General features: G+C 37.9%; 2 protein-coding genes across 4 annotated transcripts; one reads left to right on the forward strand and one right to left on the reverse strand.

The window, feature by feature from the left end:
- Window positions 1-70: 70 nt before the first annotated feature.
- On the reverse strand, window positions 71-4,282 carry LOC120150078 (AT-rich interactive domain-containing protein 4-like). Its single transcript, XM_039162783.1, has 15 exons — window positions 4,098-4,282; window positions 3,760-4,043; window positions 3,491-3,682; window positions 3,192-3,245; window positions 3,009-3,097; window positions 2,498-2,771; window positions 2,350-2,406; window positions 2,233-2,264; window positions 1,899-2,034; window positions 1,636-1,809; window positions 976-1,527; window positions 639-875; window positions 448-548; window positions 274-364; window positions 71-180 (listed from the first exon to the last, which is right to left on the reverse strand). The coding sequence occupies exons 2-15, from the start codon at window positions 3,910-3,912 to the stop codon at window positions 88-90; spliced, it is 2,235 nt and encodes a 744-aa protein (XP_039018714.1). The 5' UTR covers window positions 3,913-4,043; window positions 4,098-4,282; the 3' UTR covers window positions 71-87.
- A 2,375-nt stretch (window positions 4,283-6,657) lies between these two features.
- Window positions 6,658-20,499, forward strand: LOC120150110 (1-phosphatidylinositol-3-phosphate 5-kinase FAB1A-like). Of its 3 annotated transcripts, none has more exons than XM_039162831.1 (14): window positions 6,658-6,709; window positions 6,913-7,010; window positions 7,427-8,145; window positions 8,482-9,441; window positions 9,708-9,861; window positions 9,984-10,328; window positions 14,160-15,083; window positions 15,167-15,498; window positions 16,630-16,753; window positions 16,841-17,011; window positions 17,201-18,733; window positions 18,973-19,239; window positions 19,626-20,006; window positions 20,275-20,499. In XM_039162831.1, exons 3-13 carry the CDS (start codon window positions 7,517-7,519, stop codon window positions 19,959-19,961), a joined length of 5,775 nt encoding a protein of 1,924 aa, XP_039018762.1. In that variant the 5' UTR covers window positions 6,658-6,709; window positions 6,913-7,010; window positions 7,427-7,516; the 3' UTR covers window positions 19,962-20,006; window positions 20,275-20,499. The 3 variants fall into 3 exon arrangements, with proteins under 3 accessions (XP_039018762.1, XP_039018761.1, XP_039018763.1); XM_039162832.1 differs by lacking the exon at window positions 20,275-20,499 and having other exon boundaries at window positions 6,659-6,709; window positions 8,482-8,717; window positions 8,955-9,441; window positions 19,626-20,034; XM_039162830.1 differs by lacking the exon at window positions 20,275-20,499 and having other exon boundaries at window positions 19,626-20,034.
- The last annotated feature ends 4,164 nt before the right edge of the window (window positions 20,500-24,663 follow it).

Below are 24,663 nucleotides of genomic sequence, written 5' to 3' on the forward strand. Positions count from 1 at the left end.
AATGGGGGGATGGGATACAATACAATAATTACATTTCCTAATATCCTGCCTTATCTCATTCATTATACTTGTTAATGGCTATGCATGTCAATAACCGTTCATCGGTTTCGTTTTCTTCTTAAGACTCGAGATGCTGCAGTGCGGACAAACGTACTCCAGCCCATCTGTCTTCGCATAATCCTGTCGTTCACGAGAGAGTTAAACCGTGGTCGGTTGCATGATCCTATCGTATTCTGGTTTCATTTCTTAATAGGAAAACTTTGGAAGGTATACCTTAAAAGCTCCGAGTCCTAGCCGCCTGTCGCAGCCGAAGTGAGCCCATTCGCCACAAACTCCACAGTTCACCCAGTCACCAGCAGCGCTACTGTTTTTGACACGTGAACTTTCCACCGTCAGTATCACAGACAATTCCATATATGTGCAAACGTAAGAGCGTGAGTGGGATACCTGTGACATAACAAACAGCATTCTCCATCCACATCGTCGTGAGCCAGTTCGTACTCTAAAAGGTAAGTCTCGTAATGTCTTTTCAGAGTGTTGCCCACTCCCTGGGTAAATTAGAGGAAGAAGCAATGGTTATCGGTCCAATATTCGAAAGTCGACAAGAACTTAAAACTCAACAGGATGAAACAACATACAGTCATTCTATTTGTCAATGTGTGATTGCGCATCTTCGAAAAAACTTGTCCCTTCCAATTTATGCCGTTCCCGACATGAAAACCTCCTCTAGACACCACCTCACTATACAAGTTAAAAAGGTCAAGACGCTTCGCATTCAGAATGGCATCGGGAAACTCGGCTAACCCACCTTGAGGAACCAACCGAGTATGTCCTCGAAGAATCAGAAACTGCATTACATCTCTCAAAAATTCTTCCTGCCAGAAAATAAACAGACAATATACATATATTCAAATAATATACATGGATGCAATATTTGTAAATTCTTTAACTCGAAACACAGAGAAGAAGACTAACCTCTGAGCAAACCTGTATCGGGGCTCTACCACAACCATGTTTCTTAAGAGGTAACGGATTTAAAGATATAATCTGCTGGGCTTGATAAGAACTCGACAATGCTTTCCGCTGTGTAACAGATGCAGGTTGCTTCACAGGAACTACCGGCAAGTTAACCTTTCCTAGGTCACCGTCATATCTCTCGGTCTTGGACAATCCAGAAAAGGGAAGCATCTTATGACGATGGGTGTGTGGAATTGGTCTCATAGCAGCAATATTAGTTTTCGGTCTTGAAATACCATTTACACTTTCCATGACGGTACAGTTTAGAGGTTTAGTGTCTTTACATGGCTCTGACCTTTTCCGACAAGGTGGCGGCGGCACCAACCAGCTCGGGGTTCTGGCAGTTATTGAACTACCAAAGGAGGGATCCTTGCCCAGGTTTTTGCAAAAGAAAAGAAGACGTTCAGCATCATCTTTTTCGAAAGATGCAACTGACAAACCCTGGATGCTAGCAATCCCCAGCATAACTAAGCTGCGGTACGACACATCTGGTGCAAGTTGCCTTAATACCTGTCAAAAGTCATTCCGAGATACTCTTTTTGGTTTCAAATATATCAAGAAAAATCGAGCAAACTTTAAAATGGTTAAAGAGTAACGTGGTAAAAGAGAAAACCAGACTTGTGAAGCCCATGTCGGCACCTTCATGCACACTTCAAAAACACTTGCTCCACAGGCAATCGACGATGATCTACGAGGCTCGGATGGGGGCGATTTGCTCTCCTTGGAACTTGACTGTGCACAGACTAACTGACTCTTCTCGATAAGCTCATTTTTTATGTGATTTTCCAAAATCTAAGACAAAGAAAACAAGAAAAGGAAAAAGTTTGAGGCTTGAACTTAAAGTAACAAAACTAGCAATCAACCCGATCACAATTACTTGCCTGATCGTTAAAACAAGTCTGTGCACTACCAGACACTAGAAGTGATATGTGAGTCGAACTGCAGGTTGAAAAGTCACAACGCATGGTGACTACACCTCGAGAAAATGCTCCCGTCTGAAGAGGTGGTGGTGGAGCACTATAAGAACGGAACCCCATAAGTATGTTGATGATAACACACAAAAGTAACTTCAAGGAAGCAATAGCATGGTGAATGGGAACTTCATAAGAGAAAAGATCAAAGTCGCAAACATATAACTCAAAACCCTCGAAACTGAACAAAGCCAAAAATCAACATCCCAAAAGAAACTATAACTAAGCTCAAATTTATGGATACCTCGCTCGGTTGTGGAGCTTACTCCCTCGTATCTAAAACATGTAACAATTGAATCTAGTTAATAAGTGGAGAAAACAGAACATATAAGTTCGACCAAAAAAAATCATACAAACTTACTTCTATGCTTAAGAGGGCATTAAGCCCATCCTCCAAAGATCCCAAAAGGAATGCATCCTGCAGAGCATACAGTTAACAGCCAATACAAACCGGGGTGAAAAGGTATTTTTACCGTTTCAAGAACAGATAAACTAAAACACAAACCTACCAATGCGCATGGCAATCCACAAACAAGAAACCTCATAGTCACATCATCATCATATATCTTTATGGCAGCAAAATTTTCAGGAGAGCTTTCTTCCTCTTGCATGTCAATCTCCGGTTGGGAAACATCAATCTTGGGAGGCTCCCCGAGCAGACGAGGTCCTGGCTTAACACTTTGTTTCTCACCATTAGAAGAGACGCTATTATTGTTCCGTACACAGTACAGTCTAAAAGAAGCGTGGGCGAGTTGGAACGCATCCCATGTATGGCTACATGAACTGCAATAGACCAAAACTGCAAAACTTTAGAACAGTCTCCAGTGAATTTTTTTCCCATTTTTTATAATATCTCAGTAAGCCTTAATATAGGTTAAAGTCATTGAAACTGGAGTGCTTAAATTTGTGTTATCAACCGATTTCCGAAGTTAACAGCACTACCAGCAACCATTATTCAAGAAGGTAGGGAAAATGGGTCATGATTTATCAATATAATGAGCAGAACCAGAAGATTTGTACCTTTGTATCACCGACAACAGTGCTTGACGAAAATGGCAAGCCGCATAACATGAGAATGTATTTTTCCAATATATAACATACGGTACTCCCTGCCATGAGAAATGAACATCAAGGACTTCTATGTGAACATAAAAAATGAATGTCCGATCGTTTGCCCTTGAACATGATCAATAATAGTTTTACCTTGGAGTGAAGTGCCTCTGCCAATTCATCACCATTGGAGACCTCTAGATAAACCTACAATAACATACAAGACTAGATTATTTCAAATTCCAACGACAATACTTTGAGTAAGCAATGAAACCAGCAAAACTTGTAAAAGGAAGTTATAGAACAACCGAAAATTTGCATGTAAAAAGAATACCCCATATCTCTAGCCCTATCCATCACCTTTTTCGTATATTTCAATGCAAATGAAAGCATATTATAAACCCCTTGCAACAACTATCATTATCATAACATAGTCATGCATCATCACTCACAGTGGTGGGCAATGTGGATCCGAATAGTTCGCATAAAGCTTCTGGAGTGGACAAGTCTACGTCTCCCCACACCAGAGAGCCAATCTCTTCCCTATCCACATTCAGCTCTCCTTGCAAGTAAACAATATTCGGCTCCAATGATTCAAGAACCTGCCGGAACTCATCGATGCTAGGATCATTCAGAAGCTGAACCTGCACTCACACGCATAAAAAAACGTCACAACATTGTAATAAAACTATGTAGAACTGTCGGCATTGTTTATATATACCTCTAGGCGCCCTGAAGAAGCAAGCTCCGGAAACGAGTATTTCGGCTTATAATCGGAAACCGGCTGCTTTTGTTTAGTATCAGAAACTTTACCATCACAAAGAACTGCAAGTAGACTACAATGGTTCCTTAAAGACACTTGAGCACTAAACATCGTGCAAACACGCCAGACCACTAAATCAAATCAAAACCCTAAATCTTACAGTAAAGCTGACAACTTAAAAATCCCACCACTAAAAATCTCTGGATTTCCCCAAATTTCAACCAGAGAGACCTACAAGGGAACTTTCCCTCACTTCAGATTCCCTAAAACAACCCCAAAGCTGCAGAGTTCAGAACTTGAAGAAAACTCACCGACCCAGATTAGATTAGCAAGAGAATCGATAACCCAAATTAGCAAAATCCCCAATAAACAGAAGGAAACAAACTCTCCCAAAGAACAAAAACCGAAAAGTGGAAAAGAAGGAACCCTAAGTTCAATAAGACTCACTCTAAAAAATAAAGAAATCTCGAATAAAAGGACACCTCTTGCTTTAACCGAATAAAAATCCCCCCTTTGACAAATAAAAATAAGAATAAAAACCCAAAATCAAAATCCGATAATAAATAATTGCAACCAAAATTAAAGACTTTGTATTTTTAATAAATACAGTTTGCTTTTTCCCCCATCACTTTCTCACAAAGCCCATTTCATGAACACACGCCCACTGAAGAAAATTCATTTGTTTAATTAAATTCCCATTTGTCTTTTTCATCTCCACGATCATTATCGTCAATCTGATCATCGATTCTTGCTTTTGGGTCTTTGAATAAATGACGTTTTTCTTAAAGGTTTGATCCTTTGTTTAATTAACGGAATTTGAAACCCCAAAACGAAGATTATTAGTAGTGTTGGGTTTTGAGTAATGTTCTTGCCGGTTCATTGAAGAACTGGGACCCAGTTTCCACGAAAAGACTACTGCTTTCTCCTCCAGTCTTTTCTTAATTTCTGCTCTCCGTCCTCGTCTTCCTAGTTCATGTGTTGTGTTTTGCCGGTTAGAAATTGCTTTTGATGATGTTTTTATTATCGTTAACATAATTTCAAACTATTACTCCCTCAATTCTTATTAAATTGCCTCTTATTAATTTTTTTGTCAAAATTTTTAAATTTTGACTTATTATTATTTGAAATTTATTATTGATAAAAATAAATTTATTATTGATAAAAATTTGAAAAATACATTTTAGAAATCTTTAATCAAGTAATTTTGAAATTTATATTTAATAAATTTTAATTTTTTTAAATATTTAAAGTAATAATGGTCAAAGTTTTAAAATTTTGACTTTTAAAAAGTTAATAAGGGACATTTTTAGTGTGACGGAATGAGTATCATATTTTAGTCAGTATGCTAATGTTTAGTTCAAACGATCATTAATTTTTTAATGAAAAATGACGATTTTAAAACATAATAAATAATCAGATGACCATTTTATTACTTTTAATAATTGAATGAATCAACAAAATAATTTCTTATAGTCGGAAGACTATTTTATAATTTTTAATAGTCAATGATTCAACCAAATAGTATTAAAACTATTTATATACCATACCCTTGAATTTTTGTTTGTTTAATATATGATAAATGAATTTTAAAGTTTATTTAATAAATAATAAGAAATGATAACGAGTCGAGTCAAGTTAAATTTTTAATTGATACAACCTAAATTTGAAGAGGCATCCACTCGTTATAATTGTTATATAATTATAAGTAGAGAAGGACATCAATAAGTAAAAACTAATTACACTGACAAATTTAAAAAAAACGATTTCAATTCATTTGATTTTTTTAAATCAAGTAAATTACGATGTAGATTAAGTAAATTTCATTGGTTGTCCATCAAAATTCATAATCAAAATAATTGATTTCATCGATTAATATATTATTTTTAATTATTTAAAATATATTTCTTGGTTTTCTTTTAAAGAATTATTCGGTTGTTAGTTGAGCATACCAATATTAAATTGATTAAAATTAAGAAAAATGATAGGTATAGTAATAGATTGGTTTAATCATTCATTTATTCTTAATTACAATAATAACGACATCAGTCAAGTTAAGGTAGTCTTATAATTAGGGATAATAAGAAAAATTGTACATGATCAATTTTGATTTGATTAAAATGATTCATTGACTATTAAAAGTTACAAAATAGTCACTTGACGATTTATTACGTTCCAAATTTGTCAATTTCCGTTAAAAAATTAACGACAATTTGAACTTAACGTTAACATGCTGACTAAGATATGATAAAATCTAATATTATAATTTCAAACTACTATTATATCTTAGTCAGCATGTTAATTTCCAGCTCAGACGACTGTTAATTTTTTAACATAAAGGGACAAGTTTAGAGCATAATGAATAGTCGGGTGACCATTTTGTAACTTTTAATAGTCGAGAGACTTAACAAAATATTTCTTTATAGTTGAGGGATCAGTTTATAATGTTTAATAGTTGAGGGATTCATTAAAATAGTATCCTATAGTTAGAGGACATTTGTGTACTTTACCCAAATAAATATTGCTACACTTTCCATGATAAAGACAAAAATCTAAAATCTTATTTTGGAAAAAATTATATAATCACACGCAAATGTATTACGGTTCAGCTAAAAGGAAAAAGACACAGCAGAAACCAAGACTTCACAAGGAAAACAAAAACAAACACAAACGCTGGAAGAAGAAACTAAGAAACAAAAGGCAGAAAATAAAAGGTAGAATTCTTTATTTTATGATTTTTTTAATAAAAAGTTGATATTATTTAGTTTTTGAAATTTATTATTTCTTGGAAAAATTATTTAAGTCATACTTTTCATTTAATCTTCGTCACTGCCGTCATATTCTGCAGCGAAATTAAAGTCTGGCGGCGAACGGCTCTTGTTTTCGATTATTCTCTTTCTGCAGTTTCAATGTAATTTCTCTTGTTATGGAACTACTTAACGCGTTAATTGAATTTTATTTATGAGATTTTGGTTGCTGGAAGATCCGATTGAACTTTTCATCCGATCATATATATATATAGTCTCACTGAGAGCTAGCTGATTAGTTGATTTGTTAGAGTTTATAGTGTCAGTTTATTAATTGTTGAATTTCGTTGTTTGTTGGATTGGGCAGTGAAGAGAAGTTACCGCTATAACTGAAAAAGAGGGAAAAGGAAGCAAGAGATTGTGCTAGGGCTCGTGGATATTGGAATTTGAGTGCCAGGATTTCAGGTAATTTAATTTTGTTTATATTTTCATGTGGAGATGTGTTACTAGTGTCACGCTTTTCATGTAATTGCAAATTAGTTGATCAAACCTGTTAATTTGTTTTATCAGTAACGTTGCTTGCAATCAAGTTGTTCCCCCATTTCGGTCAGTTTTACAAGTTTTAAGAGTAGTGGAATTTGAAGTGCTAGTATTTCATATTTTAATTTTGTTAATATTTTATTTTGGAAATGTATAACTAGTGTTTTGCTTTTCATGTAATTGAAATTTAGTTGATCAATCATGCTAAATTTGTTTTCTTTGTAACCTCGTCTTCAATCAAGTTGTCCCCCATTTTCAGTTAGATTTATACACTTTTATAGTATTGGTTATGGTCCAAACTCTTTTATTTGTTTTGCTTTTCATTGGTTTGATATGGTTAGGTATTCGGGATAGTAGACTCCTGTGCTTGTGATTGTGAGGGTGGAAAATGAATGAATTATGATGACTGGGATTGGATGGGATAGTTGTCGATGGGTACCCCGGATAACAAACTATCTGAACTTGTTGAGATAGTTAGGTCGTGGATACTTAGGAGAATTGAGCCGCCGAATGTGTCAAGGGATTTTTGGATGCCCGATCAGAGTTGTAGAGTATGCTACGAGTGTGATTCTCAGTTTACTGTATTTAATCGTAGGCATCATTGTCGAATTTGTGGCCGAGTTTTCTGTGCCGTTTTCTGTGCCAAGTGTACCGCAAACTCGATTCCTGCCCCATCGGATGAGCCAAGGACTGGTCGTGAAGATTGGGAAAGGATTAGAGTATGCAATTATTGCTTCAAGCAGTGGGAGGAGGGGATAGCAGCTGTTGATAACGAGGTCAAGGCGCCTAGTCCTGGTCTCAGTCCGTCACCATCTGTAACAAGCTTGGTCAGTTCCAAGTCCTGCTGCACCTGTAATAGCAGCAGCAGCACTGTCAGTTCTACTCCAAATTCAACTGGACCATATCACCGTGTGAACTTTAATTCAAGTCTCAGTCCTCGTGAATCTTCCCAGATGAATGCACCCACTGAACAAAACAATGAGACATCTGGGATGATTACAAATCCAAGTTCAGCTACAATTGATTCTTCTTCAAACCATTTCGGCTTTTGCGGTAACAGGTACCTCCCCCCTTTCTAACATATTTTTGAGTCGGAAGAAAGTGTTTTACCTATCCAACCTGTAATTTGACATGCCTTCGCATATGTTTTTTCTCCAATGCTTGTTGAGAGGGGTGAGGGTCAAGGGTTTGAGCAATGCATCCTTCATGATTTAGATTACGCTTACATGAACTTGTTTGCTTGTTGTTTTTGTGTTACCTTGTCAATTCATGTTTAAATAACACAACCTGCCTTGACTGGAACACATAATGTTAAGTTCTCGTGCTTTATTTATTTATTAATAAATGATGATTTTGAGCTATGCACTGGTACTTATTACTTAACTGTTGGTTTCAGGAGTGATGAAGAAGATGATGATTATGGTGCATATCATTCGGATTCAGAATCAAGGCCTTATGCTCATGCTGAGGAGTATTCTAGTGCTATCAATATTGACGAAATTGGCTGTGTGTATAAAGTGCATCATGATGGAGAGGATTTTGATTCAAACCCTTTGAAGGGTTCACCATTAGCTGAGAATTTCAGTATACAAAGTGTAGATGGAATCAAGAAAATTGAGGAAGTAAATGAACATGAGAATGCTGATCAGGATGAAGCTCCTGCTTATGATGTGGATTCAGAATCAAGGCCTTATGCTCATGCTGAGGAGTATTCTAGTGCTATCAATATTGACGAAATTGGCTGTGTGTATAAAGTGCATCATGATGGAGAGGATTTTGATTCAAACCCTTTGAAGGGTTCACCATTAGCTGAGAATTTCAGTATACAAAGTGTAGATGGAATCAAGAAAATTGAGGAAGTAAATGAACATGAGAATGCTGATCAGGATGAAGCTCCTGCTTATGATGTGGATGAGACAGATGCCGAGCCTCTCGATTTTGAGAACAATGGGCTATTGTGGCTCCTTCCAGAACCTGAAGATGAAGAGGACGAAAGAGAAGCTACTCTACTTGATGATGATGATGAGGGTGCTACAGGGGAGTGGGGATATTTACTCCCTTCAAATAGCTTTGGCAGTGGGGAGTATCGTAGTAGAATTAAGTCCGGTGAGGAACACAGACAAGCCATTAAAAATGTGGTGGAAGGACATTTTAGGGCTTTGGTATCTCAGCTTTTGCAGGTTGAAAGCGTCCATGTGGATGATGAGGATGGTAGAGAGAGTTGGTTGGATATAATCACATCTTTGTCATGGGAAGCTGCAACACTTCTGAAGCCAGATACAAGCAAGGGAGGAGGAATGGATCCTGGAGGGTATGTCAAAGTTAAATGCATAGCTTCTGGGTGTCGCCATGAAAGGTAATATAACTGAACTCAATTTGAATATTTGTTAATTGTTGTGCTAGAAGAATGCAACTTCACCTGTTCGAGTAACTTTAGAACAGTTAATACATAATTCTCTGCATGTGGCAGTTGGCTGATCAATCATACAAATTACTTTTCTTGTTAGTAATTGATCCTATTATTGGTTTCAAGACTTTTTGATTGTTATGTGGTTATTCTTTCTATCTACCATTTAATTATGTAGATGTGATTCTGATTTTTTATTATCAAATAACATTTAGTGCTGTGGTTAAAGGAGTTGTTTGTAAGAAAAATGTGGCTCATCGTCGAATGACATCAAAAATAGATAGACCTCGTTTTCTTATCCTTGAAGGAGCTTTGGAATATCAGCGTATTTCTAACCGCTTGTCAAGTTTTGATACGTTGTTACAGCAGGTTTGTAATTTTAGCTTTTCCCTTCGGTTTTGGTTTGTTACTTAACCTTAGGTATCTGATACTGGTAATATGAAGCTGTTAAAGGTACTGCATATATATTACAAGCTTACCCTCCTTTTCAGGAAATGGACCATTTGAAGATGGCAGTTGCTAAAATTGATGCACATCAACCTAATGTTCTTTTGGTGGAAAAATCTGTGTCACGGTATGCACAAGAGTACCTTCTTTCCAAAGATATATCACTTGTTCTCAATATTAAGAGGCCACTCTTAGAGCGTATAGCCCGCTGCACTGGTGCTCAAATAGTTCCATCCATTGATCATCTGACATCACCGAAACTCGGGTATTGCGATGTATTCCGTGTGGAGAAATGTCTTGAGGAACATGGGAGTGCTGGTCATGGTGGGAAGACAGCGACAAAGACTCTAATGTTTTTTGAGGATTGCCCTAAGCCTCTAGGTTATACTGTAAGTCCTTTCATTATACATGGCACAAATATCATGCCTTAGTGCTGAGATACAAAAATCTGTTTGTGTTTTGGAAAATTTCCTCTAGAAGTTGTGATCTTAGTAAGATTGTCGTATAAACCTTTGCATGAAAAGTAGGTTTGTTGTTTATATATTTTACATAAGATATCTTTTATTCATGTTTTTCTCGGTAATTGATGATGCATTAATGACACCATATTCTCTGCACTATGCACCTGTTAATTGAAACTAAAAGAAGTCTAAAATAACTTTTCGCTAAACTTAATTAAAGGCACCAGGTTCTATAAAAATAGTGAGCAATACATTCATTTACCATTTTTGACCTAAGTCCAGTAGTTTAACCCTGCCTTTTAAGTTCATATGGATATATGCAAATCTTTTTTTTTATAGGAATAGGAGGTCTCATTAAAAACCTCCCTCATAGTTGACTCTTGAAAAGTGGCAACTAATTGAGGGAGGAAAAGAGTACCTCAATTTATTAATAGACCAGAATTACATAAGATACACAATACATTCTAGCCCTGAATAACATAAGATATACATAACACTCTAACCCTCGATAATAAAACAGGACATTAATACAAATAGCGTTGGGAAACAAAGACCCCTTAGCCTAACCCATCCTCAGCTAGGTCATCAGACTCAACAGAAAGCCTGCAACACTCAACCGATCCCCTGCTTAGCTAACCTGTCGGCCTCTATATTGCAACTCCTAGGAAGCCATCTAAGAACGACGCCCTTAGCAGTAACAAGAACTCCAATTTCCTCCACCAAAACACTGAAAAAAGTAGGAGCAGGTTGTAGCTTTAAAATCCATTCCACTGCACATTTGGTATCACTTTCCAAAATAAGTCTACCCTTGTTAGCCCAATTGGAAGAAAAGAAAAAAACCAATCCATTCTTAATAGCTTTCAGTTCAGTCACTATAGGGAGACCCGACCCTACTGCAGAAGAAAAATTAGCTAAAGAGCAACTAAAGGAGTCTCTCAAAACACCACCAATACCACCCTGCATCCCATCTCCTGTCACTGCCCCATCAACATTAAGTTTGAACATATCCGATGGTGGAGGAGTCCAGCCAATAACCTTCTTAGTAATTGTACTATGGAGGAGTTTATCAGCCCGCGTAGGATCCCCTATTAGAAGGTCGGTCTGAATCCGAACCCCAGGGTATTTAGCTAAGAACCATTTTGCCAATCTAAATTTAGTGATAAAGAACAGAACATTAGAGTCACACTTGCCGTTTTCAAAAACAACCAAATTTCTTGCCTTCCAAATAGACCAGAAGATGACAGCCGGAATAAACCTCCAAATAAGTAAATTATGACATAGGTTCGACCACGAGCACAGAATAGCAGAAGGGTCTTGAGGCAACACCGAAGAGATATTCCATAACCTTAGGAATTTGCTCCACAAATCCGAGGCAACAGTGCACGATAGGAATAGGTGTGCAATAGACTCATCCTGAGAAAGACATAATGGACACAAAACATCCGAAATCTGAATCCCTCTTTTCTTCAATTCCACTTTAACTGCTAATTTTTTATGACAGATCTGCCATATAAAAGTTTGTACTCTAGGAAGTGCCAATCCATCCCAAACCCACTTCTTCCACTCATAACTCTCTTCCGACCTACCTTGTAACGACTGTCTACAGGATTTGACCGAAAACATGCCATCCCCCTTTCCTGACCATCCCATGAAGTCATCCACAGATCGTTCCAGCGAAATTTTGTCGATCAATGACATTAAAGTGATCCACTGGTCTAATTCCCAATCACACAAATTTCTTCTAAGTTGAATGTTCCAAACCCAGACATCATCTTCATACTCCCCAAACTCAGGAACCATCCCCCATTTATTCGTCGACAAAGCAAATATTCTGGGGAAATGGTTTTTTAAAGGAAGATTAGTAATCCAAACATCACTCCAAAAAGTAATCGACCGACCATTTCCCAAATTCATCTTTGAATTCTGTCTCAAACAATCACCAATCTGATCATTCTTAGCATAGTTACTGAGGATACCTCTCCATATCCAAGAGTCTAAAGGTGAAGCCGCATTTGAAATTGAAAGAGACATACTGCTAACGTTGTTTTTGCAACAAATCATATTCTTCCACACACTATATTTTTCAGTAGCAAATTTCCAAACCCATTTCCCAAGTAGGACCCTATTAATCAACCTTAAGTCAAGAATTCCCAGACCACCCTCTTCGATTGGTTTACTAACCGATTTCCAATTCACCCGATTTCCAATTCACCCAGTGAATTCGTTTTTTATCAAGATCTTCACCCCAAAGGAAGTTAGCCATCAACGAGTTCAACTTCTGAGTCACTTTTAGAGGGATCTTGAAAATAGATAGAAAAAAGATTGGCAAGGACGATAATATGGATTTAACCAAAACAAGTTTGCCCGCCAGCGACAGCGATTTAGCTTTCCACCCAGCTAATCTCTTATTAAAATTCTGGACAACCGGTTCCCACATACCCTCTGAATTTTTCCTAGTTCCAATTGGTAAACCAAGATAAGACATTGGAAAAGACCCCACTCCACAGCTCGCTTTCATAGCCCAATCTTTAACTCTGTCAGCTTCCATATTAACCCCAAATAATGAACACTTAGACAAGTTTAATTGTAACCCAGACATAGCACCGAAAACCCTCAATACTCTCCTAATATTTAGAATTTGCATTGGAGTATCTCTGCAAAAAAGGATTAAATCATCTGCAAACTGTAGGTGTGACAACTGAAAGGAATTACCAATCCTACCAATACTGAACCCTTGAAACATACCTATATTAACAGCCTTAATCAACATAAGATTTAATAATTCCCCCACTAAATTGAACAGGAGAGGGGATAGACTGTACCCTTGTCTCAGCCCTTTGCTAATATTGAATTCCTAAGTAGGTGAACCATTAACAAACACCGAAATAGAGGCAGAAGAAACACAGGTGTTTCATTCCATCCATGTTGTATACACAGTTGTAGCCTAAGTAGTACTATGGAGCTTGAGTAGTACTATGGAGCTCTACAATCATATTACTGTAAGATTCAATCTTCCAGTTAACTCCCATGCTAGCTTTAGACTTGGCAACTGACATGCCTTTTTGTAGAATACTTAGCCAAATCTATCTGAAGTAACCACAATATGTGGAAAGCTGATGTAGCTATCTTCATCTGACCATAACTTCTTTTCTCCACCATGATGCATTATATATTCTCGCCAAACCTACCTAGAGTTACTGCAATCTGTGAAAGAGCTGATGTAGTTAGCTTCATCTGACCATAACCTACTTTCTTCCTCCTATCATGCATTATTTTTTCTATGATCTCTCTTTTGCAGTCCACGCTTTAAAGCAAGCATCAATGTTTTCTGGGGGATAACTTGCTTTTCATTTAAAAATCTTTTACCACGAAAGAACTTTGCTCTGCATTTTAACCACCCTCAGGCTCTGTACTATCAGTGATAAATTAACTTCTCATATTATGAAAAAGGGAAGCTCGGACCATCTGATACTGTTTTCATGGTCCTATAGCTTGCAGGTGGAAGAACCCATCTGCCATTTATCCATCATTCTGCCACCTTAACATACCTTTCCGGTGCTCCTTGTAATGCACAATTCCTGGATTAAATTTATTGCTGTTTGTAACCAGATTAGTTTGCAGCTGTTGGGATGCTTAGATACATATAGTGACCATGGTGGTCATTTATGCCCAGAAAGTACATTTCTTGTTTTTTGTAATATATTTTCCTAGATAAAGATGTTTGGTTCTAAGATTGGTCCAATGCTTACTTCGTTTCAGATTATGCTCAATGGTGCCAGCGGAGATGAATTGAAAAAGGTAAAACATGTTGTCCAATATGGAGTTTTCGCAGCTTATCACTTGGCTCTTGAGACATCATTCCTAGCTGATGAAGGTGCTGCACTTCCAGAGCTCCCTTTAAAGTCTCCTATAAATGTTGCCTTACCCAATAAACCATCAAGTATTGACAGGTCTATTTCCATCATACCTGGTTTTACCATCCCATCCTCTGGGAAGCCCATGGCTTCTCAACCTAGAAATGAATTGCAGAAATCCAACGAAGTTGTTAACTCAGATAGCCCATCATCTGCCAACTTTGAGCCCCCTTGCAAACCTACAGGGGCTAGTTCATTGTGCTTGTCAAAAGGTCCTCATTCTCAGACTACGCTCAAGGAATCTGCCCCAAACAATGTTGAAGCTATTGCTTCCTTGAACTCACTGTCTGCTTTGAGGGAGAATATCTATTCTTGTAACAATGTTTCTTCCCTAAATCATGCATGTAGACAGGTTGATGGAGTGAATCCTAAAGAATCTCTTCGAACCGAAACAGCTAGCAATGGAGAAGCTGTTATGGGTGACCAGTTTATTTCTCTTTGTCAAAGATTATCAGAAGCATCAGAGCAAGGCAGTGGACCTGGTGGTAGTAGTCAGACTGATGGCAACATAATGGCTGCAAATCATCTAGGTGGCCCAGAGTTGGCATGCTCGAAACAAGAGACTGGCAACAACAATGAAGAGGTGGGGTCCTCTAAGGAAGAGTTTCCTCTATCACCTTCAGACCACCAGAGCATTTTGGTGTCTTTATCAACACGTTGTGTGTGGAAGGGCTCTATGTGTGAACGATCCCTTCTCTTTCGAATCAAATACTATGGGAGCTTTGATAAGCCTTTGGGGCGGTTTTTAAGAGATCATCTGTTTGATCAGGTAATTGTTATTGTTGTTATTTCATGCCCAAAACTTATCCCCCTCTGTTTCTCATTGCTACAACATAAGATTCTTCTTATCAGAGCTTCCATTGTCGTTCATGTGAGATGCCATCTGAGGCACATGTTCACTGCTATACTCATAGACAAGGTAGCCTGACGATATCTGTTAAGAAACTATCAGAGCTTCCTTTACCTGGAGAGCGGGAAGGAAAGATTTGGATGTGGCATAGGTGCTTGAGATGCCCTCGGATCAGTGGGTTTCCTCCAGCCACTCGAAGAGTTGTAATGTCTGATGCTGCTTGGGGTTTATCCTTTGGGAAATTTTTGGAGCTGAGCTTTTCTAGCCATGCAGCTGCTAGCAGAGTTGCAAGCTGCGGTCATTCCCTTCACAGAGATTGTCTTCGATTTTACGGGTAAGTTTTTATGTAAGAAATAAGAAGTACTACATATATCAAATAATAAATATTACTGTTCTGAATGGAGTGAGCACTACAGAGATGGCACTTATTGAAGAGTGGTCTTTTTCATCTCTTTAGTCTGTTTATATGATTAATCTACAAGCAATCAATTTGTTTTCTCTGTGAACCATTGACTGAATGTTGTTCATAAGTGTTTTCTTTTTTGAGTTAACTATGTATTTCTGAAGCACATGGTCAAAAGACATGAGTTAGCTATGTTTTTTTAGTTAACCATGTATTTCTGAAGCACATGGTCAAAAGACATGAGCTACACTTTAACCAAAGAGAAGGTGGCTGATTTATTTGATCCTCTTGCCGTTTACGTTTACATACCGAGTGTAAAAGTCCCTAGGCCTAGTGCAACACAAATCACCCAACTCCAGATGTATGTTCATATGTACATACACAAGTGCCTATTAGTGGTGTATCTTACTTTTGCGATAAGGAAAATGTGTCGACTTATTTCCAAAAATAAAATATACATGTCACATAATTCCAGCCGTGTATGTTATTTTCTCAAAAAGACTTAATTCCTAAAGAATCAATATATACTCTTTGAATTATGTGATTGTGCTCTGTTTGGAAGTTTGGAATATAGATGTTTGGCATAAGTTGGTTTCTGAAATTTGTCACTCATCAGTGGACTCAGCTAGGTAGCCTGGCTACATTTATGTGCCTGTATTGGTTCTTGAGTCTCCTTGTTGCTATATTGCTATTTGTACACAGTGTAGTTTATTGGTCTAAAAGATTGATCAGGAAGACAAGATCATTATGTAGTTGAGCACCGATAAGGGTATATACATCTATACACATATGTGTGAGGTTTCTATGTTTGGAAACAACCTGAACTTGGAGTGATTGTTTGCTTAAAATAAAGAGCTTGATTGCCAAAGTCCTAAGGCAAACTCCCGAAACCTGCTAGTCCCTTCTGGATAAGGAGATTATTTGGCCATGAAGGGGATGGACAAGGTAGTTTGATTGGTGGTATGGACAGTAAATTAAAAAAAAAGGTGTTTAGATATGATCAAATGAAGCATATTGGTTGTTTACTGATATCCTCTGATCATATAGTCTTAACATGTGCAGTTTCGGGAGAATGGTTGCTTGTTTTCGATATGCCTCCATTGATGTTCATTCTGTTTATCTTCCACCTTCCAAACTGGAATTTAATTATGATAATCAGGAGTGGATACGATGTGAAGCAAATGAGGTTTGAATATCATAAATCCCTGTTCTAGTTCATAAATCTATTCTTGAATCAAGGAACGCCTACAACATCATTAATGTTATTTTTCAGGTGAGTAACAGGGCAAAATTCCTATTTACTGAAATGCACAATGCTCTTCGAAAGGTCTCAGTGAACCTATCGGGCCCAGGGTCCCAAGATGGTGGCATAAAGACACCTGAAAGAAGCACCTGTATTAAGGAATTGGAAGCAATGCTGCATAAGGATAGAGAAGAATTTCAGGTAGTTGCTTTTAAATGCACCATCTGTACCCTCTCCCCTTCCCTTATGAGCAACAATGGCTGTCAGATTTTACTAATTTATTCATACACCAACCTGTTCAGAAGTTTAACCCCATGTTATTTATTTATTTTTATGCATAAAAACAGCATGATATTAGCCTGGTTTTTAATCTGTTTACCGTTCCCTTAGGAATCTTTACGGGAAGCGCTTTGTAAGGATGCGAAAGCTGGCCAACCTTTTATTGACATTCTTCTGATTAATAAGTTGCGGAGGCAAATACTCTTTTTGTCTTATGTTTGGGACCAACGGCTGATACATGCATATAGTTCAATTAGCACTAATATCCAGGAAGTTACGAGCAGTTCCATCCCTAAGCTTGGGTTGAAGCCTGAAAGTTCTGTCGAGAAGCTTCTTGAGATTAATGTCAGTCCCAAGCCAAGTAAAGCCTTAAGTAGTTTGAACTCTGCTGCAGTTGAGACCAGGCCTAACATAAGAATAAATCAAAGAGGCAATACTGGTCAATTTGACAAATCAGATGGAGATCACCCAGAAAAGGGCATGGACAGGGTCTTTAATAACAGGAAGGAGGCTGAACCTTCTCTTTCTTGTACAAATACCAGTAACAAATCTGATTCTCTTGAATCTGGAACAGCTGTGCAAAGGGCTCAGTCAGAAGGGGAATTGACAAATAGGGAAAATTTATCTGAGACCCTTGAGGCAGCTTGGAGTGGGGAAAGTCACCCTGCTACCATAATCTCTAAGGAGAATGGTTACTCTGTTCCTGGCTCAGTGTTGGTGGATGTGTCAGCTGCAGTAAGTTCGGATCTGGGAATTCTTTCTAGTGATCATGGTGAAGTGGAAGTGACACGATCTCCTCAGCCTGCTTTGCCTACTAAGAAACTTGAAAGCTTGGAGAAGTCAATGAGCTGGGAAAGCATGCCATTTCCAAATTTCTACAGCTCATATAACAAGAATTCTTCACTCAATCCTCGAAAGCTCAGTATCAATGAGCGCAGTCCAGTCTATGTATCTTCATTTATGGAGTTGGAAAGACAAAGTGGTGCGAGGCTGTTGCTTCCTCTTGGTGTTAATGACACAGTAGTAGCTGTTTATGATGATGAGCCCACTAGTATTATAGCATATGCACTTGTCTCATCAGATTATCATTCACTGATTTCCGAGTCGGAGAGACCAAAAGATGTTGCAGATTCTGCAATTTCATCGTCACTTTTTGATTCAGTAAACCTACTCTCACTTAATTCTTTTAGTGACGTATCATCTGATACTTGCAGAAGTTTTGGATCTGGTGATGATAGTATCCTGTCTTTGTCTGGGTCAGGCTCCCTGGTTTCTGACCCTCTCTTGTATATAAAAGATTCGCATGCTAGAGTTTCTTTTACAGATGATGGTCCCCTTGGGAAGGTGAAGTATTCCGTAACTTGTTATTATGCGAAGCGGTTTGAGAGCTTGAGGAGGACATGCTGCCCTTCTGAGATGGATTTTGTACGGTCTCTCAGTCGTTGTAAGAAGTGGGGTGCCCAGGGTGGCAAGAGCAATGTCTTTTTTGCAAAAACGTTAGACGATCGATTTATCATCAAACAAGTTACAAAGACAGAACTAGAATCATTTTTCCAGTTTGGACCAGCTTATTTTAAATATTTGTCTGAATCAATTAATACAAGAAGCCCAACTTGCCTGGCAAAGATATTGGGCATATATCAGGTATTATAAGTATTACTGATGTAATTATTTATATAACTTGAAAGTTGATATGCTTATGTTTTAAAGCCGGAAATGAGCAGCTTACATGCATATCATGCAGAGAAGATGTTTTCTGTTCTTCATTATTTTTTAGTTTTCACTGAATCGGAGCTCCACACCTAAATTAGGCTTTTCTTATTTTTCTGATGCATTTACCATGATTTTTAGTTCAATATTCTTATGGTGTCATTGTTTTGAAGGTTTCATCAGAGCATCTTAAAGGAGGGAAGGAGTCGAAAATGGACGTCTTGGTGATGGAAAATATTCTCTTCAGGCGTAACATTACAAGGCTTTATGACCTCAAAGGATCTTCTCGATCTAGGTATAATCCTGATACAAGTGGCAGCAACAAAGTTCTCCTGGACCAGAACTTGATTGAAGCAATGCCGACTTCTCCGATTTTTGTTGGAAGCAAGGCAAAACGGTTGTTGGAGAGGGCAGTCTGGAACGACACTAACTTTCTTGCTGTAAGTTGCAATTTGACTTTTTCCTTTTGTTTCTACAATGTTGGTTCTTCTTATAAACTCCCGGGAAGGAAAACCTTATTTCTGGTGGTGTAGCATGTATTTTCGTAATTATCTGAGAAAATAGTGGGTAACGGAGTCCAGTGTCGACTGTCTGAAAACGGCGTCACTTGTGTTGTTTTATTTACAATTGAATGATGATGAGCTCTTCACCTTTTTGCTATTTCCGAGACACACTTTCTCATCCTTTGACCTAGCCGGGAAATGAAATGAAAGTATACGAAACATAGGATGTTATATGTTACGGGTTCAATAATGTTCATTCTGTTCAAGTAGTTGGAGTTGAATGCTTATTTTTCCTAACGGTTTACATATACGTTTCTCAACAGTTAATCGACGTAATGGACTACTCGTTACTAGTTGGCATGGACGAGGAAAAAGACGAGCTTATTCTTGGAATAATCGATTTCATGAGGCAATACACATGGGACAAGCACCTTGAAACATGGGTGAAGACCTCAGGCATCCTCGGGGGACCTAGAAACACGTCGCCTACAGTGATATCGCCCCAACAATACAAGAAACGGTTCAGGAAAGCCATGACTGCTTATTTTCTCATGGTGCCGGATCAGTGGTCTCCTCTGACGATTGTTCCGAGCGGGTTGCAGACCAACCTTTGCGAAGAGAATAATAACACTACACAAAGTGGTAATATTGTTGAATGATGATGTTGAAAACCCTTTTGCCTGTATAAGTCAAAGACCCAATCTGTAAGTTAAATACACCTCATCTCTTTTATCCTTTTGGTTCGGCCTTTTCTAAGGATATTTCTTTTTTGGCCTTTTTAATTGGTTTTTTTTCCAATCCAATTGTAATTTATAAATGGCTGTCACTATGATTTATCATCATTAATTTCTTTTTTATATATAATTCAGGGTTTTTTTAATTTTACAAAATATTTTTTCGAGAATGTATTTATATCAAATTAAATTATGTTTTATATTATATTTATGTTAAATGCCAATATTTATTGTGTAGATGCTCGTTTTTATCCGGGGCTGAGTCGAAGCAGACTCAAAGCAATCACAACCTAACCCGACCTTGAACCAGTTGCGGGCCCAATTCAAGCCCAATGGACGACAGTTGATTGCAGAGGAAAATAGAGAGGTTAATGTTGGTTTTTAGCAGTTTTTTTATATATACGGAAGGGGAACACAAAAAGGTGGGGGGGGGACATAATAGATTACACAGGAGCATTTTGAAGGAGAGGAGACAAAAAAAAAGAGGGAGTCCTTTAGATTTGTTTTTTTTATAGAGCAAAGCAAATATGAAAACGGTGTAAATAATATTCCATCGCCGGTGTTCAAAGAGCAAGCAATATAACGGAGATTTACCCTACCTTTTTTTCAAAAGCGATACAAAACAGATTCAAAATTTAATTCCTGTAAGATTTTCTTTTTATGACTATTTACAGTTACATTTTTTTATATTTGTTTTAATAGCTTTTAAAATAAGTACGAAACTCAAAATAGAAGTGAGAGCGGTTGGGTTTACCTTCGGGTATGTGTGTAGTCGAAGTAAGTGAGTGATAGTGATTAAGGTCCTTTCTTAGAGATTACAATGTCGTCGGAGTAGGGGTTTGATTGCGTATGAGGCTCGGTTTTGAGTTTAAATCTAAGTAGAGATGGAAGGGTGGTGTAAGGTCTCGGTTAAAGTCTCCTCTACTTGGTTTTAAAGTGTAGGCGCATAGGAGAAAGTTCTGGGCGTTGAATGGTGACCAGGTTTGTATGGGTTGAAAGGCCGAGAGTCTAAAGCGGTGTTAGAGTTTCAAAGGTAGGTTTTTGTGTAACATCCTTCATGTCGGGTGAGTGATTAATTTGCAAAGTTTCAACATTTGGTGATTAAAGTAGAATAATTATATAGTTTAAAAGTATGGTTAGTAAATATGAGATGGAGGTAGGGACCAAATGGTCATTTGTAAGGAAATTTTAATTAAAATAAAATTTTATGGGGATATATGAGAACCACGTGGAGTATTAGGTTCCAGAATACTCTCATTCCTTCTTTCTTATTTCTTCTCTTCCTTCTCCAAACGTGGGCTTGCAATTAAAGGTAAGAAACTGAACATGGTAGTTTCTTTGATTTTTAAGATTGGAAATGAAAGCTTGGATGTTATATAAACTAAAGGAAAGCTTATATGACATTAAAACAACAAGATAAGTGATTTAGAGAATGATTTGGAAAATGAGTTTTTAGATGAAATTTTGATATGGATGAGTTTTTGATGTTTAAATCAGATTTTTGACTTGTCAAGAAGCTAACTAAGAAGTATGAGGTGTTAGAATTCAAATTAGAACATATTGGAATTTGGGTTGGATTCTTAAATTCTACATGGAGAATTAGATTTCTAGGTTTTAGAGGTATTTAATGGATAATAATTAGTTTAAGTAAGTGTATGAGAGCTAAGAGTATTAAAGGGATTGAAATATGTATGTTTGAGTTGAAATGAGATGATTTTCGGGCTAAAAATAGGATTTCTGGGTTAGGGGAATCGGTACCCATTCAAGGGGAACCGATACCCCCTCAACGAAATGAATTTCCAGAATGCTAGAGGGGAATCGGTACCCCCAGGGGGGAACCGATACCCCCTCATCGTATATGAAATTCCAGATTGCTTGAGGGGAATCGATACCCCAGGGGGGGAACCGATTCCCCCATGAGAAAAAGAAGAAGAAAGAAAAGAAAGCAAGACTAAGCTATAAATTCTTTAAATTAGTAAGCTATTAAAGCTTAATTTCAAGACATAGACATCTGATGATCATCTTGAAAATTTTGTTTATGTAGATACCGAGCCTACTCGAGTTCGGGAACAATCTACAAGTAGGATCGATCGAGGAAAAGGCAAAGAAGTATAGGTGAGTGCATATGCATAGCATGAATATAGTATTATATTCAGTTCTAGACTTGTGATAAGTCTAGATTCCATATTTTGACATATGATCACATTCCATATTATGATACATGACATGAATTTATATTATATGTATTGCATGGCATGAATATGCAGAAAAAGTTATATGAGCTATGTGATAAAGGTATGTAAATGACATGTCTATGTGATAAAGGTATGGAAATAATATGACTACGCGATATGAACTACGGGAAATGTATAAGCCCATGTTATATAGATGAGAACTATAGGTATAGTTGGCATGCCAAGGGTAGAGGGTATACTCGGTTCTTTAGGACATATGTATATCCTTTGGAACCTGTGTGAAGTCTTGAAAGACACATACTTGATCCATAGTATATGTATATGATTCTTAAGGAATTCTATGTGGTCCTTATGGACATCATTCTACGGGCACTTCGGTGCAATTCTACGGGCACTTTGGTGCAATTCTACGGGCACTTCGGTGCATTTATACGAGCTGTGGTGACAGCATAGTGCACAACCTCACATTACTCAAATACCTTAGGTTCTCAATATGCTATCATGGGCCAATAAACTTATTAATACAGAATAATGAATGTTACAGTCATACGCTTACAGGTATGGATATTGATGAAGTATATTATATTGATTAAGTACATGTTTGCATCTCATCTCATATGATCCTGACATTTTCATTACATTACATTGCCTTATTATTATTGCCTCACTAAGTCGATGACTTAGCGTGTGAGTGTTTCACACGTAGGATCCGAGGAATTAGACGAGACAGGTGAAACAGCTTGACAGTATTACTCCTGCAACCATCAGATCAGAAGCAACTTAATCAGTAGGTCATTTTGTTATGTAAATGGCAGTTGGCATGTAATTAAAGGGTTAAGTTGTGTATGCTCTGAATATTTTTGTAAACTTATATTACAGTATGTATATTATTGTATTTTCTTAATATAAGTTCAAATATTTTACTATTATTTATTAAGAGTTATGTTTTAAAGTCGATGTAGTATCTCTGACTCATATCCGGGTCGGGTATGGGTTGGGGGTGTTACATTTAATGGTATCAGAGCCATGGTTTAGCCGATTCTAGGCATAAACCAGAGTCTATGGAGTCTTTAAATGGAATACATGCCAACAAATAGTGAGAACTTCTGATCTGGTATAGTATGAGTATGCTGTTTTGCTAATAGGATAATGTGTTTATTCTTATTAGATGTCCGGACATAATAGCTCCCGAAGTGAAGCGGGAGAAGATAGGCATGCTGAAAGCAGTAATTCACCTGCCCTGGCCAGGCAAGGTGAAGAACAGGCATCTCAAGGAGTGCCTGTGCAAGATCAAGATACGTTCTTCAGAACGTTAGACGCTATTCTGACGCGTCTTCAACCTCCTGCTCCACTAACTCCAAGAATTAATGTAGCAAAAGAGTTGAGAAGTTTAGGAGCTCCCGAATTTAAGGGAGAAGCTGAGGAAGGTCCGGTGTCAGCGGATCTTTGGTTGAATGATTTGAAAATCATGCTAGATGGTCTCCACTGTTCCGAAGTGGAGAAATTAGATGGAGCTGTATCTTTATTGAGGGGTCAGGCGATGATATGGTGGACGAATGTCACCATGAGAATGTCAACCGACCAGTTGACTTGGTCTTTGTTTTAAAAAGAATTTAAGAACAAGTATATTGGAGATCAGTTTATCCGCCAAATGAAGCAGGAATTTATGAGTTTGAAGCAGATGAGCCGCTCTGTATATGAGTACGAATGTGAATTTAATAAGATGAGCAGGTTTGCAGCTGAGCTTGTGCCTACTGAGAAAGATGCTTGTGAATGGTTCGTGGAGGGCTTGCGCCCTAGACTTAAAGAAATGTTGATAGTATTAAACCTGTCCTCGTTCCAGGAGGTGATCAATCGTGCAAAAGCTCTTGAAAGGGCTCAGAATGAAAGATTTGGGGACTCAAGAGTTCAGACATCAAAGAGGATGACTACTTCTTCTGGCTCAGCACCAACAAAAAGGGGAAGAGACTCGGGATTTCGATCACAAACTAGATCAGAATCAGTTGCATCGTTTGCTAGGGGAGCAAGTCAGGCAAGAACTAGACAGACGCAGTCAGTGGAATCCGGTGCTGGGAGATCTACTCCGGGTCAAAGGAAACAGTGTGAGCACTGCGGGAAAAACCATTATGGGGATTATCGTATGGCTGCTGGGACTTGTTTTCGATGCGGAGAGGCCGGACATTTTGTCCGGGATTGTCCCTTGATTGTTGGTGAGCCGGCACCATCTGGAAGAGCTGGTTCTTTCTCACAAAGAGGACGAGGAAGAGGCAGAGGAAGGAACCCGTCTGAATTCTCTGCTCAACCTGAAGTTCGATCCACTGCTCGAGTGTACAACCTAAAGACAAATGAAGACCGTGATGACCCTGATATTATAGCAGGTACTTTTCAGTTGTATGATAAATTAGTATTGGTATTGATTGATCCGGGTTCTA

This window comes from Hibiscus syriacus, unplaced genomic scaffold (assembly GCF_006381635.1).
Source record: "Hibiscus syriacus cultivar Baekdansim isolate YM2019G1 unplaced genomic scaffold, ASM638163v2 tig00111013_pilon, whole genome shotgun sequence".
NCBI lineage: Eukaryota > Viridiplantae > Streptophyta > Magnoliopsida > Malvales > Malvaceae > Hibiscus > Hibiscus syriacus.